This window comes from Cupressus sempervirens, chromosome 11, assembly GCF_028749045.1.
Source record: "Cupressus sempervirens isolate cs-2001-9-10 chromosome 11, ASM2874904v1, whole genome shotgun sequence".
NCBI lineage: Eukaryota > Viridiplantae > Streptophyta > Pinopsida > Cupressales > Cupressaceae > Cupressus > Cupressus sempervirens.
The window spans coordinates 630,026,160-630,048,188 of NC_143128.1; the positions used below are offsets into that span (position 1 = coordinate 630,026,160).

Genomic DNA, 22,029 nt, shown 5'->3' on the forward strand with positions numbered 1-22,029 from the left:
ATATTGGGCATTTAATTCTTTTCCCCCAATATTAAATAATTACATGAAATATTTTCACAATGTTACAATACAACTCATTAAGAATATTCCATGGGAATCTTTACATGTTGCACGTCCATCTAGGTACAACATTACATAATAAAAAATAAAACAATAAAATAACAATATTATGCAATGTGTGCAACACCCATTATCTCAACAGTTTTCTCTATTTTGCCTCTTTTTAGAGATTTGGTTGTACTTGAGTACCTCATCAAGCTTTAGTGTCGGGACCCAAATCTACTTTCTGTAGTAGTTTCTAGGTTTTTAGCTACTCCCTAAGTTTATTTTAAGGAGGGTGTTGGACTAATTAGATATTTTCTAATTAACTCTAGTTTTATTAAGCTAATCTTTAAGCATATAATAATTAATTCTTTTATTGTTAATTATGATGCAACCTAGGTTAGACCTTTTTAGGGTTTCGATCTCCTTTAAAAGGATGATCTCTCTTTGTAATTATTAACCAATTCATTGTTGATTATAACAATTTACTTTTTTTCTCTTCAAGAATGTCTCATCTGTGGATCTGACAATTCCAGCCTCCATAGTTGTTGCTTCTCTCTTTCTATGATAGGTAATTGCATGCAGGTGATGCTAAGATTTGTGGAGTTGATCTTTCATCAACTTCAACATTGAAGGGTTAAGATTTGTTAGAAAAACTTAAAACAACTAAATAAGCAAAAGAGATCAAAATTATTTCATTTCAAATAAAACTTCTAAAATATTGAGCAAACAAGTACATGTTGCATGCATTATAGAAATATGATTATTTCAATTTAATTTATCTACCTTACAAAATATGTTCCTAAAATAGGTCATTCATATTTTGAAGAAAAATGACCCAAGTGACTTGAGAGTCTCTTCATTCTTGTATGCTACTGAAAACATGATGGTGTTGTAACACACTCACATTTTAACTCATTTACATTATAATGTAATTATGTTGAGACTTGATTATCCCTCATTTGACTTGATGCCACCTAATTCAGCTTAGGCATAAACTTAGATTTACTATAAAATAATATTAAACTTTTGTACATCCATTGACTTCTAGAAACATAATTCTACCAAATTCTTAATATGTAGTATAAATGGTATTCTAAAAATCGTTGAGAACCCTAAATGGCCTGAAGCTGTACTTTTTTCCCGTCGAGAACCCTCTCCTGGCCATCTAAATGTAAAACATGGCTCAATTTATACACTTGCCAAATTGGTCAATTTCAATAATAGCTCTTATAACTTATTAAAAGAAGCCTTTGACATTTTAGGCAAATTTTATGCTCTTTGTTTCGGGTAAAATCATGCTCCAAGCGTGCGTATAAAATTCCCCGTTGAAGATTTTTGTTTCTTGACTCGCTATAATCTTAACCTAACCTGTTACGCCTGGCCCAGCTTAATTACATTTTTTAAGTGGCAATTCCGTGCAAATATTAAAAAGTCTAGTGATCTTATCTCTTGTCTTCATTCACCACTACGGTTCTAGAAAATGACGTTCCGAAGGAGCCCACTTAAAAAAGAAATCTCTTTTTAATTGCACAGACCACTACGCAGTTTTTAAATTTGTTTGATTATAAATTTAAGCAATTTATCAAGTCAACGTCGACTCCGCACTAATCGTTATTGCTGATATTGTTTCCGCTTGTCTCTTCTTTCCAACCACTTCTTTAATTATTTATTCACTTCGATATCTGAATCTAAAAATAAAGTGATCTCGTATTTTTATCAGGATTTAACTGTATATATTGATATTAATCTCATATTAATCAATAGAATTTAAAAGAAAATATTAAAAAACAGAGATAATTTTATATTAAGAAATTTTTTTATGCAACTCAGAACTAGGAGATTAGATGAAGCTCGTGTCAATGAAACTAGCCGGAACTCATATTATTCAAATTGTTTCAATTTGCAAACTAAAATTATATTTCATTATTTTTATATACATACCGTATTTTAAATTCCAATGTCCAAAAGACTATTGTAAAAGTATATTATTTTTTAATAGAAAACAATTATTCATAAATAAAAAAAGATCGAATGTCCAAATTCTAAATTTTGACAACAAAAAAACTTCAGTTTTAAAATAGACAAAATCTTGAACCCATTCATGATACCAGAACGATAGAGATGCATGGGGGGGAATACTAAGATTGTCGGTCGAATACATTTTGGCCGCTATTAGATATTGGCGTAAGGAATCTGATCTCGTAATTCTTAAGACGACTGTCTGTTCACGCGGTGAAACATTAATCTGATCTCTACATTGTCTAATTCTATGGACAAAACGATTCTCCTCAAGTAATGGAATGCACACGTCGCCGTATTCATTAAAGATGTTATATTTATAGAGAGCTAATCAGGCATAGAGATTAGACTTGCAGCGAATATTGAGTGTAAGAGGAATGTCTCTGAGCAGTGATATTGTTAGAGAAATCTTAAAGAGAGTGGACGGCACCACTCTTGCAAGAACAAAATGTTGCAGCTCTGATATGAAGTCAATTGTAAAGGAACAAGGCCTATGGGAGGATGCATGTTCTTCACTTTGGCCTTCAACAGAAAACGATGAGGTTAAACAATTGATTTATTCCTTGGGTGGGTTCAACAAGTTCTATGCAGATTGTTTTCCCCTCATCGATATTTCCCAAGAAGATTCTAAAGAAATTTTTAATCCTTTTGAGGAAGATGATGAAGTTTCTCTATCCGATTTTGTCTCTGTTGTAGACATTCATTACAACAATGAATCTGTTTACTCCAAAGTTGTCATGAAAATTCAAGCTGAAGATGATATCATAGATTGTGGGTCATCCACAGTATTTCCATTGGTGATAGATCTTCCCTGTAATTCTGATGGCACACTCGTTTCAATTTCAGCTAATTGGGAGAAAGATTTTGAGGATTCATATTTTAAGGTAATTTGAGACTCAGTTGGATTCTCATCAATAGAAGAACAAAGCATGTTGTAAATCTTTCCAGTTGGAGGCCTCTGGAAGTACAGAAGCACAACTGGGGCTCTCACAATGATTTTACAATTAGGTTTGGATCCATTCTGTGTGGTCATAATACTTTGCCTTTAAAATTAGTGGCATGTAGTATTGTGGTTAAAGGCACATTTTGTGTGGACAAAGAGGATAATTATTTGCAGATAAGTGGGATTAATCTGCAACTAGAGGACATGATGGGCTGTCAAGTGAATGCAAGAGAGGGTGTTTTAGTTTTACAGAGAGCAGTTAAGTGGGGTAAGAGAAGTAAGAACCATGAACGAGTAATACAGAATTGTTATGATGTTTTGGAAATACAGAATGATTTGATGGAGGAAAATCTGGGATGTAAAGGTCACTTAAATCCCTTTTGCATGATATTTTCAATTGGCTTAGCAATTATGTCTTGGTACTATTTCTTCGAGACATAAACTGAGATATGGAGCCGCTAAATTTCATGTTCGTATCATTTTTATTGCATAATATGCAATCGAAAATTTCCAACTGGATATCCTCTGCATCGGATATTTTGACAGAGATTTAGCAATTGTAATTGAAGTTTAATACCAAAATATAGATGATATATAAACTTAATTTTTTATTCCCCACTTTCTAGTATGTTTTGAACACACACCAAGTTCAAAATTTTTAAAAGGAGACCGTCAAATATTGAAACAATTTTACGGTCATGATTTTTCATCAAGCATCTTCTTGGAGTTTTAGCTAATATCAAGCTACCATTTCTCAATCTATTTTAGAGGCTTTCAAAGATTAATTTTTAATTTAATTTAAATACATTACATATGGATTAACTAGAATAAACTATTTCATTTTATAAATATTAGTGATGTAAATCATTTTTTATTATTATCATTTTTTGTGTTTGTTTTTTATTAAGTAAAATAGGTTTTACAGAGATTCTGAAATCCCATTTTTTGTGGTTGTTTATATGACAATTTTGATATAATATTAACAGTTATTTTTTTAAAAAGTTTTCTGTGTACATATATTATTGATTGAATCTATCCGAAATATTTTAATCACCCATTCATATTTCTAGATATGATAAAAATCAATGACATTGACTAGCACTTAAATCAACCAAACATAGTTCTTAATCATTTGTATTGTACATTATTAGATTTCACAAAAATAATGTAATTTTCAGTGATTGAATAAAATCTGTACAACATTAAACAGGAAAGACAAAAGAAAATCCAATTCGTCCAAGAATAATTCATTTGGTAAAATATTCATAACCTAAGCGTATTATACATCTCTATCTTCCTACGCCTGATGCAGCATAATAAATACAAGTCTAATGGAAAGAACGGGCCATTGAACTACTTTAATATTGACAATTACGTGTACATGGAAAGTCTCAGCACCTCAATCTTATCTCATATTGGAGAGGACAACAGCCATGAATTAATTACACTTTTCATTGTTCTATTTACAAATGGAAAATGATATTCTGAAAGAACCTTCCGAACAACCCCTTTAAAAAATTAAAAAATTAAAATATATTGTTTGTTTTTCTTATATCAAATCTGTTTCTTTAATAATTTTAATCCCTCCATAATCAAATTTTGAATTCCCATGCTATTAGCTAACTCGACTCCCCATAGAAGCCCAAATACCTCAGCCAATTTGCTCAAGACACTACCGCATTTCCTAGAGTATGGACTCCAATGCCAACACCTTGAGAATTTTGGATTATTCCTCCCACATCAACCCTCTCATGACACTTAGAACCATCAAAATTCAACTTCAACTAGTTCGGGGGGTGGCTGTCATTTTTTTTTAATCCTTTAGCTAATCTTGGAATTATCCATTCTCTCAATAATTTGATCTATGCTTCAAAATATCTCCCAAGCCCACTCAACACATGTTGGAAGGTGGTTTCCATTTCTAATTGAGGGCCCCATCACTTATTCCTCCCATACATTTATGGATGACCACCCCTAGGGGGTACCTATGTCTCTAAAAATATGCTTGTTTTGTTCTTTCCATATGTTCCAGCAAACATATGGGGGAATGGCCTTCCAAAGCATTTTAATTAGGGAGTGGTGGAGAGGGCATTGCCACCCCAAAGTGAATTAGGAAATGAAATGATGGAAAACCCATGATAATCCGAGCTGCCAAAAAAAATTCTGCCAAACTTGGATAGAGTAAGGACAATGAATAAGAAGGCATGTGAGATGGATTCTTCCTTCTAGTAGCATAGCACACACCTATTGCACATCTGGAATCTGCGCCTCTTGAGGTTATCAATGGTGAGAATACTATCAAGCATGAATGACCACAAGAAGAAGTTAATTTTGGGGAGAAAGTGGGGGTGCTAGACATTTTTCCACTTTGGATTTCCCATTTCTTCCAAGAGGAAGTTAAATTTTGGTGAGAATACTATCATGCATGAATGCCCACAAGAAGAATTTTAGACATAATCTAGTTTCTAAGGTTTAACGTTGTGTATTAGTTTAATGTTGTATCATTAAGAAGGGATGTAGGAATATGATGTTCAAACAATTTATCAAAGTTTTGATGTCATTAGAAATACTAGTAATTTTCAATCATATCTACAAAGCCTAGAATTTGATGGCCATAATGGTCATTTTTGCAATTTTTAAATGTATATGCTAGTCTAAAATTTATTTAGACCATAAAAGTTGACATGCCATAAAACCGTCAATATGAAACTTTAAATTATAAAGAAATCATAAAATTTTATTATTATTAATATCTAGTATTTTACTTTATAAAATAAATATATGCTATTGATTTATTTACATATTTTAAAGTGGTGGATATGAATATTCTATATTTAATATGGATCTAGATACTTACTAATTTATAATATTAGTATGTAATGTATTGTTTCTATATTGTTTATTATATATTTATATTAACTTATAATCTTTCTAAAATAAAATATCCAAATTTAAAATATATCTATTTAATTTATTTTTTATTTTTTTATTTTTGCTTAGGAAATAGAAAGTTTCAATATAATTTATTATATAATATTATTAATTTATAATTTTTTGAACTAAGAAATTTGATATTGATAAAAAATGACAATGATTTTTTTTATGGAACTAAAAATAAAAGGCCTCAAAATGATCAAACGTCGTAGAAAAACCAAATGAAAGTGGAGGTGACCATCAAATTCCAAGCTTATATATACTTTCTTGTCAAACTATTTAGCTATTTTGTAAAAGGTCTACATTCTTCAACGACTATTAGATCGTAGCTTTGTTGAAAAACAAATGAATCAAAGCATCTCTCAATTAGTCAGTTTCATAATTTATATCCCACTGCACAAATTTCAGTGTCCACATCGTGACAAAGCCAACAATTTGATTTGCGCATCACGAGAACTTCCATGAATCCGAAATCTACGATGAACGTGGAGGGAACATACGCTTCCTCTTCCTCTGCACATTTTCCCACTAGATCTTTTATAGTTCGTATATCGTACGCACATTTTTCAGAACCACCACCTCTACCGATGAAGGAATGGTAAAACTACTTTAGAATGGTAGCAATCGGCATGTACCATGTGCTATGATCATTGGATATACAAAAATGCATTCATTAAATGATTCTATATTGCGGCCATCCTTATATATATCTATAATAAAATGTTACAGACTCTCTCATTGTGTATCAAATTCTAAACTAGAACTGCGAAAATGTCCTCCAATGATGCAGCAATTAATAATGAGGAGGAATGGCTCTTGGCACCTCCTCTTGTCTACCCATTGCTATGAAAGTTGCATTAGAACTCGATGTGCTACAAATCATAGCCAATGCGGCTTCTGGCCTTCCAATTTCTCCTGCCCAGATTGTGGCCCAAATTCACAATGTAACAAATCCAGACGCAGCAATTACTCTAGATAGGATTCTGAGAGTCCTTGCAAGCCATTCACTCCTCACTTGCTCTTTAAACACGGACAATAATGGGAAGCCTGAGAGAGTTTATCGACTTACTCCTCTCTGCAAATACCTTGTGGCCAACAAGGATGGGAAATCCTTGGCACCATTTGCACTGGTGAATCAGGACAAGGTGTTTATAGATTCTTGGTTTCATCTCAAGGATGCTGTTCTTGAGGGGAGTCAGCCATTCATCAAAGCTTATGGGGCGCATGCATTTGAGTACCCTGCCATGGACCAGAGATTCAATCTGGTATTCAACAAGGCCATGTCTGAACATTCTGCAATGATGATGGAGAAGATTCTTGATGTCTATCAGGGCTTCAAAGATTTGGAGGAGCTTGTGGATGTGGGAGGTGGAGTTGGGTCTACTCTCAATCTTATACTCTCCAAGTACCCTCATATCAAGGGAGTGAATTTTGACTTGCCTCATGTTGTGAAAGATGCCCCCGAGTATCCAGGTTAGTAAACAATATTGATGAATGTGTAAATGAGTAATAATCATTTCTATTTTAGTGTTGATTAATTAGATTTTATTGATTGTTGTAACGTTGTCAAAGATTACATTGTTTGACGTTTTTCATATTGTTTTGTATTATATTTTGTGAGTTGTTATTGAGATAATAAGGATTTCAATTTTAAAATTTTGATTTTTGTATTTCAGATACTGATCAATAACTCAGATTGTGTTTAATAGATTAGAGCATGACCATAAATCTAAATGTTGTCTAATCTATGTTCTCAAGCATTATGAAGAAGGATCTTGCAGATTGACCCAACACATTGATAAAAAATTTAAATACTATCTATTTCAGAAACAACAAAAATCTAAAAATACCTATATTACTTAAACATTGACTTTGACTTGTTATGGAAAATATCTCCTATTTTTCTATTTATATTCTATTTCAAGATTTCTATTTGAATCACTCATAAACCAAAAAATAAACAATTTCGAATGAATTTTTCATAAGGTGTGACACATTTTGGAGGAGACATGTTTCAGAGTGTACCATCCAGCAAGGCTATTTTTATTAAGTTATGTAATTCAAATTCAAAATTTTAAATAATTGGGTGAAGTTTCAAATGGTATTTGCTAGTATTTTAGCATTTAGATTTTAAATGAAGTATATAATACTTATGTTTCTACTTTAGATATATGTTTTGTTTATCAAATGTGGTGGGTATTTAATTTCAAAATAAAATTACCTTGATATAGGAAAATATGCTTTTTGGGGGTCATTTTATTGAGAAATTTCTCAATTAATATATTTGGTGCTTAGTTCTTCAACATTTGTCATTAGATTTATAAACAACTTGTTGCCCGGTTATAAAATTCTTTCAATTTTATAAGCCATGATTAATTTTTGAAACTTGCTTGGTTTTAAGCTTTAAAATGGCCATTTTATTTTTTGAATTCTTGTGAGTTTTTAAATGTTCGTGTCACTAGCTCATTCCCAGCTCCGCACAACACTTGAAATTTTTAAAATCTGACTTCTGATCCTCAAGTTATTGTAGGTTAATGATAGCCTCAAAAAACATGTTTTCATTAACCTCTCAAAAGGTTAATGATAATGTCCAAAAACATGTTTTCATTAACCTCTTAAAAGGTTAATGATAACCTTCAAAAACATGTTTTTCTTAACCTCCCAAATAGGTTAATGATAGCACATTTTGGAGTAGGTTAATTAACCTCTCCAAAAATGTGTGTTTCTTAACCTCTCCAAGACAGTTATTAACCTGTTTCAGAATTTCTCTAACCTGTTTGAAATTTATCCATGAGAAGTTGGATATGTGAAAGGTTTGAAATGAAACAAAGAGAAAGATCTGTCTGACAAGCTGAAGTAAAATAAGAAGTAAATTAAACAAGCATGCAAAAAGTGGGGAGAATAAAGAAGATAAATGTGTGGCACTACCCAAGAGAAGAGGTATCTTATCTGCTACCCTACTGCACAAAGCAAAAGAATATCATTGCAATGCATAGTGGCAAAGATGACCATGATGTTGTTATTGACATGGGAGATCAGCCTATGACACCATTTGGGAGAATCTTTAGGAGATGGGATAAGATTATCTATAGCATGGTTTTCTTGAAAAATGAAGTGGATGAAGATGTTCTAAGGGAAAAGTTCACCAAGGCCATCTTGATCAATTCTAGGTTCTGTAGCATGCTGGTTAGAGATGAAAGGGGGGAAAAGTTTTGGCACAAAACAAAGATAGAAATTGAAAAACATATGACACTTTCTGAATTGTCCCTTGAAGAGGCAAAAGATGTGAGCTTTCCGAACAGATTCCTTGCTAATCTTGTCTTTAAGTGTCCGCTATGGGATGTTCATGCATTTTGAATGAATTTGAAAGATGCAAAAGGTGTTTTTGTCATCCGAGTGCATCCGGTTGGAGTGTTGAGCGTGCACTCCAAACCCTGAAAGATAAGCTCCAACTTGAAATGGAGGAGTAGAGATTTGTAATGCACGATCACCTTAGCGATTTGGGAAAGCAAATGGCAGATCAATTGGGCTCTCCTCGGCTATGGTGATCAAAACAACTTAGATCTATGGAAGAAAAAGGACTTGAGCTAATTCTAACAAAACAAAGGGCGGGCATTTCCACTCGTTTAGTGATTCGTCCCTCAGAAGGAGAATCACTTCCATTCCAGCTGAGACTAGCCTCTTGTGGCTTGAAATGCATCAAATGCAAGATAGTTTATCATTGTCAGCAACAGTTGCAGATGAATCTGCAGGCCAACCTAGAGTTAAGAAAATTGAAGATTTATAACTCTCCCTCTTTGCAAAAGCTTCTAGAGTTAATAGAAAATTATTAGATCATTTGGTAGATCTTCTCATGGCATTCCTGTTACACCAATAACTCTTGTTGGTACTCGTAAACAAACAATACCCAAAGTCCATGCCTATAATAATCATCTTCCAATTCTAGCGATATTGCTATAATTCTTGAAGGTCTGTAGTGCAGTCAACTTATTCAGAGAACCTAAGAAACACCATTCTCGTACCTCTATTGAAACCAAAATCCTCAATATGTATGCCATGTATGCCAAATACGATAATTTTATGGATACGCACAATGCGTTTGACAAAATGCCTAAATGAAATATGATGGCATGGACTATGATGATTGCAGCTTGCTTCAAGCACAGACATGTTGAGGAGGCTTTGAATTTGTGTAGTGAAATGAAACGGAGTGGGATTGTTCTAGATCATTTCATGCTCACAAGCATTCTGCCTACTTGTGACAATTTAAGAGCTATGGAGGAAGTCACTCAAAGGGAAGGAGATGCTCATTCCAAGACAGATGTAAGTGACAGAGTTTCCATAGTGGTAAATAGTGGTCATGGGTCGAATGTTGAAGTCTTCGGAAGGCCTAATTTATTGAAAGTGAGAGTAAAGGAGATTTGGCCAAAGTTGCACATGTTCCCCCTACTGTACACTCTAAGATTTATCCAATGCAGTAAAAGTTTTGTTTGTGCAGTAAGTAAAAGCTCCCCCCGGAAGTAATATGGGTCGCCCAAGCTCCATTGAATCAATTCTAATAAGGGAGGTTTTGTTCATGAGATATAGTGAAGAAGAACGAGAAGAATTTTTCTACTTTCAAAAAACGGCCACAGATTGGTGGAAAATGCCTCGACAGTGGAAATGTCTACTTTATTATCATCGATTGATCTGGTATATCTTTTCCATGAGCAATGAAGCTAGATCTTTAAATAGAGGGAAGCTTCAACTAATTTCTTGTATATTTTTTTGTTGGGAATGGTAAGAAAATATGAATATTCTCATACAAAAGTGGAAGATAATTGACATTCTCAAGGCTTCCAAATATAAAGCTAGATCTGGGTCTACTAGTTCTCCGTAGTAGACCATTATATTGAAAATGGGAATCAATTCAAATAGGGTAGACAGGTCCATGGAAGAATAATTGAAGAGAAGGCATGCTAGGTGTAGAGAAAAGTTCCCTCATTCGAGAAATGATTGTAAAAATGTTTCATAGCAATGATAATCGAATGAGAAATGGAAAAGTAACAATTCATTTACAGGAAAATTTACTGACTATGATGGTTGTACCTATAAAGAAAGTTTGAATCATATTGAACTCAATCTAAATGGTTTAAGAGGTGATTGATTTGTTATTAATTATAGCTCCTCTATGTAAAATCATCAAGTTGAGAATCCATCAATCAAATAGATAGTACAAGTTCTTGAAGACATTGCAGTGAAAGAAGGAAGCAGTTTGCCTGACCATTTATAAGATGAACAATAGAGAATTCAAAAAAAAGTCTTCCCCAAGAAATTATATCATTGGAGGCTACAACTAGATCTCAACACGCATCCATTTGTAGAGAACCAAAATAAAAAATAAAAATAAATTATTATGATGGGATGGGAAGATCATATTGCCATAATTGCCAAATGCATTGTGGAGATTCAAACCATAAAATAGTTATATGATATTCATGCAAAGCTTCAAATCCTCAGATTTGTATACATGATGAGCTAAAGCAATATTTGGATGAGAATTCAAAGAGAAAACTTGAAAATCTCCTCGTTACTTATAGTTGTCACTTTCCCTCTAATGGAGAGTCTTGTACACAAAATCAAAGAGAGGGAGGACCTTCTGAAGACTTGTTCTAAGCCATACATTTCAATTAGTGATCTTTGTCATTTAAGGTTAATTTTGTACAAGTTAATTAACCTCACCCAAATCACGTATTTGGGAGGTAGTTATTAACCACAGAAGGGTAGTTATTAACCTCTGTGTCTATATAAGGGCTCTTTTGGGCTTTGTAAGGGGACTTTTTGGGTTGGAGAATAAGGGAACACTATGCTGAAATTTTGATTAAAAGATGATATTTGGAAAGTATGTACAGATTTTGTCTTTATAATCAGAAATTCCTCTTAAGTTCTTGGTGCAAGAAAATAATGGAATGTGCAATTTGAGTTCCCTCTTTTTGAATCTAAATCATTACAAATGTTGATTCTCTTTGTAGTGAGCATTCTCACGGTATGGTGTAGATGTTTATGAATCTATGGATCGACATTGTGCTAGTAATAGTTTTCAAGCGTAGATCTTGATCATTGTTATTAGTGTTTTTAAGTTAGTAGTTCGAGAAAGCTTTGTGTAGTGCCTACCCTCCTTCACATCTTTTCTGGACATATTATTGCTATTATTATCAGACTATGATAGACTAGTTTTATGTTGATGGATTAGTGGTACTGTTTTGACACTATCAGACATTATGTTATGGATTCAGTTGTTATATGATGAGATCATTTAGAATTTACATTTCATGTATGTATGATGATCATTATATTATTTTCAGTTATTGTTGATGATTAGCATATGTTAGATGATGTTATCTTATTGCTTTTATTTGCATGTTAGATTTCTTCTACATATGATGTTGTATTTATTAGGAGTGACATTCCTACTATGTTAATACCGATGATCTCTTCGGTGATTTGGACTGTTACGCACGAAGGGATGGCTAGGATCCACGATGGTCTAATGATGCTATTGACGGTTGGGAGGAACCGTGCACTTAGTTTATTATGTTTGATCTTTATGATGGATGTATATGTTCTCTATGATGTTGTATCATGTGATTATCTCTACTTTGATGTATCATGGATTAGAATAGGATGATGTACCTTATTCTATGTATGTATATTTTTGAGCTTGTCATACCCTGTGACATGTATAGTGGATGAATGAACATTTGAAATGTAATGTATAAACATTGGACTTATCATTTCATGTGGATGTTGTACTAGATGGATTCATGTATGTGATTCAACGTTAAGGGATCTTAAAGAATGTAATCTATTATTTATGTTATATTTACTTTCAGATGGACATTGCTATTGCTTCCATTATTGTCCATAAGTTTTATGTGATATTTACTTTCATAGAAAAAAAGAAAAAAATGCTACTAAACTTAGTGAAATTCTAGGTTAATTCTTTGGATCCCTTGGCAGGGCATTACACTTTGAATTCGTGTGGTGCCTTCATCATCATGAGCTTTCTCATCTTTAAAAGTTTGATTCCATATTTTATTTCAAAAACTTCAAAATTATATCATACGAGGGAGCTACCCCTCTGAACGCAGAGGAAGGCCACATACCAAGGGCTTCTCCAACTGTTGTGAATGGTTTGCCACACATACTCCATTGGGCATATTCTACTGTGACAAATCTATTTACCAACAGATTTTTGGCAACTCTGTTGGGGAGACTGAACAAGAAAGATTGACAGTCGCCTGTAATGAAGCACAATGGTGCTTCCACATGAGAACATTTTTCCTGTTCTCCAACCGAACCTCGGCTTTCAAGACACCTAGGATAATATCATCTCAGACTTTAACACTCTAGCCTGGAGGTGTAGATGAAGTGCTCAACAATACCATCTAGTGAATCAAGTTCTTGAAGAAGAAGAAGAATTTGGGGTAATCTTGCAAAAAGCTCCATTGAATCAATTCTATTGATATTGTTGTAATTCTTGAAGGTCTGTAGTGGAGTCAACTTATTCAGACAACCTAGGAAATGCCATTCTCGTACCTCTATTGAAACCAAAATCCTCAATATGTATGCCATGTATGCCAAATGTGATAATTTTATGGATACATGCAATGCATTTGATGGAATGCCTAAATGAAATGTGATGGCATGGACTATTATGATTGCAGCTTGCTTCAAGCACAGACATGATGAGGAGGCTTTGAATTTGTGTAGTGAAATGAAATGGAGTGGGATTGTTCTAGATCATTTCATGCTTGCAAGCATTCTGCCTACTTGTGACAATTTGAGAGCTATGGAGGAAGTCACTCAAAGGGAAGGAGATGCTCATTCCAAGATAGATGTAAGTGACAGAGTTGCCATAGTGGTGAACAATGGATATGGGCCGAATGCTAAAGTCTTTGGAAGGCCTGATTTATTGAAAATGAGAGTAAAGGAGATTTGGCCAAAGTTGTGCATGTTCCCCCTACTGTACACTCTGAGATTTATCCAATGTAGTAAAAGTTTTGTTTGTGCAGTAAGTAAAAGCTCCCCCCGGAAGTAATATGGGTGGCCAAATCTCCATTGAATCAATTCTAATAATGGAGATTTTGTTCATGAGATATAGTGAAGAAGAACGAGAAGCATTTTTCTACTTTCAGAAAATGGCCATAGATTGGTGGAAAATGCCTCGACAGTGGAAATGTCTACTTTATTATCTTTGATTGATCTGGTATATCTTTTCCATGAGCAATGAAGCTAGATCTTTAAATAGAGGGCAGCTTCAACTAATTTCTTGCATATTTCTTTGTTGAGAATGGTAAGAAAATATGAATATTCTCATACAAAAGTGGAAGATAATTGACATTCTCAAGGCTTACAAATCTGAAGTTAGATCTGGGTCTACTAGTTCTCCGTAGTAGACCATTATATTGAAAATGGGAATCAATTCAAATAGGACAGATAGGTCCATGGAAAAATAATTGAAGAGAAGGCATGCTAGGTGTAGAGAAAAGTTCCCTCATTCGAGCAATGATTGTAAAAATGTTTCATAGCAATGATAATCGAATGAGAAATGGAAAAGTAACAATTCATTTACAGGAAAATTTACTAACTATGATGGTTGTACCTATAAAGCAAGTTTGAATCATATTGAACTCAATCTAAATGGTTTAAGAGGTGATTGATTTGTTATTAATTATAGCTCCTCTATGCAAAATTGTCAAGTTGAGAATCCATCAATCGAATAGACAGTACAAGTTCTTGAAGACATGGTAGTGAAAGAAGGAAGCAGTTTGCCTAGACCATTTATAAGATGAACAATAGAGAATTTAGAAAAAAGTCTTCTAGGAGAAATTATATCATTGGATGCTACAACTAGATCTCAACATGCATCCATTTGCAAAGAACCAAAATAAAAAATAAAAATAAATTATTATGATGGGATGGGAAGATCATATTGCCCGAATTGCCAAATGCATTATGGAGATTCAAACCACAAAATAGTTATGTGATATTCATGCGAAGCTTCAAATCCTTAGATTTGTATACATTATGAGATCAAGCAACATTTGGATGAGAATTCAAAGAGAAAACTTGAAAATCTCCTCATTACTTATAGTTGTCACTTTCCCTCTGATGGAGAGTCTTGTACACAAAAGCAAAGAGAGGGCGGACCTTCTGAAGACTTGTTCTAAGCCATACATTTCAATTATTGATCTTTGTCATTTAAGGTTAATTTTGTAGAAGTTAATTAACCTCACCCAAATCACATATTTGGGAGGTAGTTATTAACCACAGAAGGGTAGTTATTAACCTCTGTGTCTATATAAGGGCTCTTTTGGGCTTTGTAAGGGGACTTTTTGGGTTGGAGAATAAGGGAACACTATGCTGAAATTTTGATTAAAAGATGATATTTGGAAAGTATGTACAGATTTTGTCTTTATAATTAGAAATTCCTCTTAAGTTCTTGGTGCAAGAAAATAATGGAATGTGTAGTTTGAGTTCCCTCTTTTCGAATCTAAATCGTTACAAATGTTGATTCTCTTTGTAGTGAGCATTCTCATGGTATGGTGTAGATGTTTATGAATCTGTGGATCAATGTTGTGCTAGTAATAGTTTTCAAGTGTAGATTTTGATCATTGTTATTAGCGGTTTTAAGTTAGTAGTTCGAGAAAGCTTTGAAGTCGTGTGGTGCATTTGTCATCATGAGCTTTCTCATCTTTAAAATTTTGATTCCATCTTTTATTTGAAAAACTTCAAAATTATATCATACGAGGGAGCTGCCCCTCTAAACGCAGAGGAAGGCCGCATACCAAGGGCCTCTCCAACTGTTGTGAACGGTTTGCCACACACACTCCATTGGGCATATTCTACTATGACAAATCTGTTTACCAGCACAACTTAAATGCATAAAGCAATTTGAAGGTTGCAACTTTATTGTGAAAGTCATTATAATTCTGATATTATTATTGAATAAGTAATGGATTATTAAGAAAACATTAGTTAAGCTAGAGAAATGTAATATTCTTTTTTAAACAAATATAATAATTACACTTTTTGTAAATATTGAAGCTTACAACATAAAAATCTTACATGATATAATAATAATTCTTACAATGAAATTAGTTGTTTGTTAGTTATGGTCTAATTTATTATCTATATGATATTTGAAAATGTTTTTGATTTGAATATTGAACTAGACAATTAATATTATTATTATTTTGGTCAGTGGAATTTACATGATTAGAGTGATGATCATTGCATAAGGCTTTTGAAACATTGTCACAAGGCATTATCAAAGAATGGAAAGTTGATTGTAGTGGATTGTATCTTACCAATAGATGCAGAGACCACTACATTTGTAAGATAGTCATTTCATATAGATATTTTAATGTTGGCATACAATCTAGGGTGAAAAGAGAGGTCAAAGGAGGAATTTGACAACCTTGCAAAAGCTGTAAATTTTTCAAGAGATATTAAGCTAGTTTGTTGTGTCAATGGTTTATGGGTTATTGAGTTCTACAAGTGACTTTATTAAATGTTCATTGTAATAGCTCTTGGAATGCAAACTTGTCTTCTACCATATAGAATAACTTGTTGGGTGTGGAATATACACCCTTGCTAACACTATAAAAAAATATTTGATGGGGTTCAATTCTAAGAAGGATAGATAACACATTTATCTAGTTTTCTTTTCACTCTCCATATACTATGTTTGTTTAGTTTTAGTTGTATATATGAGCCTCCTTTCATATTTTGGTCTCAATAGGGAGCTTAAATAAATTTTCTTATTTGAATAACTATTATTGCATTGCAAATTAATTGAAATGTAATATATTTAGCAAATTGTTGTAGAAAAAGCACTTGCCTCCTTCAATGGCTTCTTTCAAATTATACCAAAAATATTATTGAATAATTATATGAATGATGTCTAGTCATTTGGTCCTTAATTTTTCTATAATGATAAATAATAATAAACAAATACAACCCTATAAAATTAAAATAAAAATTTGATAAATTACTATTTATCTTCCTTTTAAAATAAATTAAACTAGATCAAACAATAAAATTATCTTCAATAAGGAGGTATTCTTTATATTCGTAAATTTATTTATTAAGTATTGTTTGTATAAAAAACATGTCATGATGGTAGAATAAGATGTAAATTTTTTAAAGAAAATTACGATGCTTATGCTAACCAAGCTTGAAAACTTATTATTGTATTATATTAAGTGAGAGATAAATAGGATGTTAAAAATTGATTAATTTTTAGAGGGCTTAATTATTTATTTCAAAGAATAAAGAACATGTAGTCAAGGCTAGAGCAATCTATTTGGGCTTTAAAATAGCCAAAAAAAAAAAGTTTAGCTAAAGTTTGGATTGAGAGGGATTCCTTAAACATCATCAAGTTCTTAAAGGGTCTCTCCCATCCTAGTAGGACTATTAGGAACATCATAAATGATTGTATATAAATATTGAATGACTTTCAATGTTTTTTTAATTTCACACGAGTATCATGAAGGAAATTGGGTTGCATATTTCCTTACTAATAAAGGAGTCTCATCCCATCATTTTTTAAGCTAGGATTATGTGATTACATCTAAACAAAAATGGTCTATATTATGATAAATAATGTTAAAAGGTTGTCTTATAAGGCCTAAATAGCTTTCATTTCTAGTATATGTGTAAAAGCACAATGTTGTTCCTGAATATAGTCATTCCTTTCACTTTGATATTCCACAACTCATGAACTTTATACAACCATTATGGGCGAGAGTGCCACATCATCTCATAATGAAAGTGTTGTGGTACTTTCTAGTTGTTCTCCTTCCAAACTAGGAGAATAGGAGAGTGAATTGAGGTTGTTCAGGGAAGAGCATGGAGGATAGAGGAAGAGGAGATTTCCCACACTACAGAGATAGAAACCTGTTAGTCTAACTCGGATAAAGTCATTTCCCTTCCTATACTTAGACCAAGTAAAGTTATATCCAAAGAGCTCAATGTCTATAATATAATTCCTACTAATGAAATTACCCAAATTTAATATACTATTATTAATATCAATTGAAATTCCCTCCTCTTTAGATGGGAAAAGGGGGTATTAAAGTCACACATACAAAGTGCATTACCATTAATGGACAAAAATTTAGTGATATCCTCCTAAACTAGTACCCTTTTGGACAAAGAGTTTGGGACATGTGTATTAAGTAGGAGCTAGAAGGTATCATGATAATTAGACATAATTTCCAAATACTTATGTGAGAAGGAAATAAATTTATCTAAGAACTTACTTGGATTCCATAGACTAGAAATACCACCATAAGCCCTAGTAGCTTCCATATAGTGGAAACCAACACCTAGTCAAAAGCCATTCACAATAGTATCAAAGTTATCATACTTCATCTTAACTTCCTAAAGTAGTAGGATATCAATTTTCTTGTAGAGAATCATTTTTTTATATTCCAAAAACTATCTTTGGGGTTCATTCAAATCCCTTATATTCTAGGATAAGGCCTTCATTTATTTCTTCTCCTTTAGGTACTTTCCAAGGTTGATTATTTTCCATTAGCAATCTCCATTTCTATAGCATTTGTTCTAGTTGATCTATTATTGGGTCTCCCCACTTTGACCTCACTTCCCACATCTGCCTTCAAGTTTTCCCAATTTTTTCTCTATAGCTCTTCCCATCCTTCATAATTGTCATCATTTTGTGGCTCTAGTAAGTTATTTTCTTGGTCTTTTATCAAGCTTAACTTACCAAGCAAACTGAGGGAGTTCCCTCAATGCTATTTGATAGGTTTAGTCAATCATGGAGTGAGAAGGTATGACACATCTTTATCCTTCATATTGATGTCAAGCATGACCTCCAAAGGCTTCTCTGGAATTTTGCACTCTTTCAACACTGTCTCACCTAAATCTAGTATGGAAGCCTTTATGGTTAGCTATATCTCATTGATCTCGTTGGTGAAGGGATAGTCCTCTGAATCCTCTAGTATAGTCACTATCTCATCCTATTCCACTAAAGTGGGGTCTGTTTGTACTTTAACTAGCTGCACCACCAAAAGGGGGCTAGCTGAGGTGGAACTTGTCTCACTACGACCAACCTTGGAGACCCCATGTGAGGACACTTTTTCCTCTCTTTTTTTGGAATGAATCTTTACAATGTACATCTAAGTGACCAAATTTCAAGAATAATTGGCAAAAGGGGTTGCATTATCATAATCCAAATATTTGGTTCTCTTCCCCCACTTGGGTTTGAGTGAGATAGTCATTGGGAGGGGTTGGTTGGTAGCAACATTAACCAAAATTCAAGAAAAGACTAACTTGCCTAGATATAGATCTAGTAACCTTGTCTAGAGTAATGAAGTTTCCAAATGAGTTACTAATCTTATTAAGGACTCTTTCATCCAAGAATTCAAGTGGAAGCCTAGGAAAATGATCCCATATAGGGGCCAAGCGATGGAGGTTAATTGTAGGGTCAAATCCTTGTTTCCATCAACCCAACAAAAAACCATGGTTTCCATAACTCTAAGTACCCAATAACACCATGTTAATATCACTATTTAAGGTAAACTTGAGGAGAAAAATCCACCTAGGAGCATTCACTCTAAGACACTAACCTTAAGTTTCCAATGGCCACTCCATTTTCTGACCATCTTAATCGATGGTCTGATTGTTAAAAACATTCCTACCAAGAAGATGTTTAAGGAAAAGGATATACTCTTTGCTAGAGAGTTTGATAGAAAAAAATTGGGCCCACAACTCCTTATATGACCTTTGGAAGATCCAATGTCACAATTCTCTCCTTGGATCCGCTCACCACCTCCTTATAACTTTTCCCTAAAGATGGGGTGATAGGAACTACCTTGGGGAGATCAATCACTAGAAAGGATAAATCATCTCTATTTCATATTTTAAGAATTAAAATTAATTTATTAATTTTTTTGTTAATATCTTTAATTCATCTTCTATTGTAAACCTTTTAGTTTTATAATAATCAAAATTTCAAGATCTAATTTGATAAAAGATCTAATCAATTTTATTATCATAACTTTGCTATGTCTATAGAAATCTATCACCATTCCACTAAATCAATATAGTACATGATAAAAGATAAGCACCCACTTTATTTATGATTAGTATAAGAGAAAAAGATTTAATATTAATATTAATACAAATAAAAGATAATTATCTTACTCTTATTCATTCCCATTATAAGAAAATAATATACTAAATGTAAAAAATGAGGATCTCTCTTTTAGTTATGATGCTTCTATAGTTGAGTAGAACCTAAAATTTACATATATAATCATACATACTCTAAAAAATTTATGTGATAATAGACAATTTAATATAAATGACTCATATTACACAAAAATTCTATAGGTTGACAATACATATCATTATTGTCTTATACTAATTCTATGAAATTATTGTAACCTCACACACAATCTTCATCACAATCTAATGAAATAAAATCTAATTGTGTTGTGATAATCATTAACATAGAGAGATTTCACAATCAATCATGCTAGAGAGATGCAGATTATAAATTTGATTATGTGCCATATTATTGCATCAACATTTTGAATCAGGCTTAGTGATCAACAATAAGAATGCAAAAAGCTAGAGAAATTAGTTATCCATCATCATGATGGGAAGAGATGAAGGAGATATGTCCTCTAACTCTTCTCACACTGATGATGGATCATTAAGTGTGATTCAAAAAAATTATGCAAAAATATGACACATAATCGAATCCAAAATATCCATCTCTATACTATGATAATCATTTTGAAGTCTCCACATAGTAATGCCCAAGTACCTCACTGTAGGGTCCCATTGTTGGAATGATTTAATGGGACACAAGATTTTGAGAGGGTGGTAGGTGTGAATCAGGATCATAAACCTTTTATCTTCAAAACCAATTTAATGAATTCACACCTAATTCATCTCAAATAGATCTACCATTACAATTGTAATGCTGAAACATAAATGAAATAAATCACATTCATGAAAGGTTTTAACACATAACACAATGATTTAGTAACCTCGAAACACTTCAATGTGAAGGTAAAACTTGGTGGGGATGAGACCCACAAATCCTCATTCTTGCAACAATAAAGTTAACCTGTTAGGGTTACAATGTTTGATCATAAGATATGATCTACCCTATGAGGGGTATGCCCTATTAAAATCTTTAGAGACTGTTAGGTCTCACCTTCTTAAAGGATTTTACACACACAATGAAGTAAGGACTTTGTTAGGAGGTTTATGTAGGTTTATCAAAATCACTCTGTAAAGAGATTTACCCTAACTCAATTAATAGTAACTAATTCGATACCTAACCCTCGATTTTATCTATAAATTGGTCTTGGATCTCCTCTTTGTTATATCTTTGATTGAATCCCCTAATCTGATAACTTTGTTCAATCCTTCACTACTCTGATTTCTCTTTGTCTAATGTGCTTTCAAACTTAGTCTTCTCTTCTTCACATGTGCATACACCTAGTCGTTCCTTTCTTCATACATGCATATGAATTCTAGGGTTAGAATACTCCTTAAATAGATTTTTTTTGAAGGTTCTCGATCTTGATCATTGATTTACAATTCATCATCTTTTTTCCATTTCTATATGATTTTCTAATTGGTTGAATTGCATGCCTTGGGATCATTACCTTTTTTTAATGATGCATGATCATCTTCTTAGCTAGCTCTACAAATATTAAATGTCATATATATAAGTCAGTCAAAATGGTTTACATATATGTGTTTGTGCTATTACAAACTCATATGTCAAAACTAAACTACTTAGCACTTGAATACTCTGGCACTAGGTCATATAAACTTCTTCCCATTGTCACTTGGCTTCTATATACCCGCTTTCTTGGCAATCATAAACTTTTCAATTTTCTTGGTTCCAACTATATTTCTCAACATGTACATGTGCTTTGTCTCAACTAAGTACTCGAAAATGAGTATCCTACTTAGTACAACCTTTATATGATTTGCCTTTACTAGATAACTTGGTCACGGTGATGATCGTGTAATCTTGCCTAGTAAATAACTAA

At 32.9% G+C, this 22,029-nt stretch overlaps 1 protein-coding gene and 1 pseudogene across 1 annotated transcript; both read left to right on the top strand.

The window, feature by feature from the left end:
• Window positions 1–2,441: 2,441 nt before the first annotated feature.
• On the top strand, window positions 2,442–3,448 carry LOC149531308 (F-box protein At2g27310-like). Its single transcript, XM_089808473.1, is given in 2 exon segments — window positions 2,442–2,931; window positions 2,934–3,448. Coding segments are annotated over 2 exon segments (1,005 nt in total).
• A 3,264-nt stretch (window positions 3,449–6,712) lies between these two features.
• Window positions 6,713–16,487, top strand: LOC149531309 (caffeic acid 3-O-methyltransferase-like; annotated as a pseudogene).
• The last annotated feature ends 5,542 nt before the right edge of the window (window positions 16,488–22,029 follow it).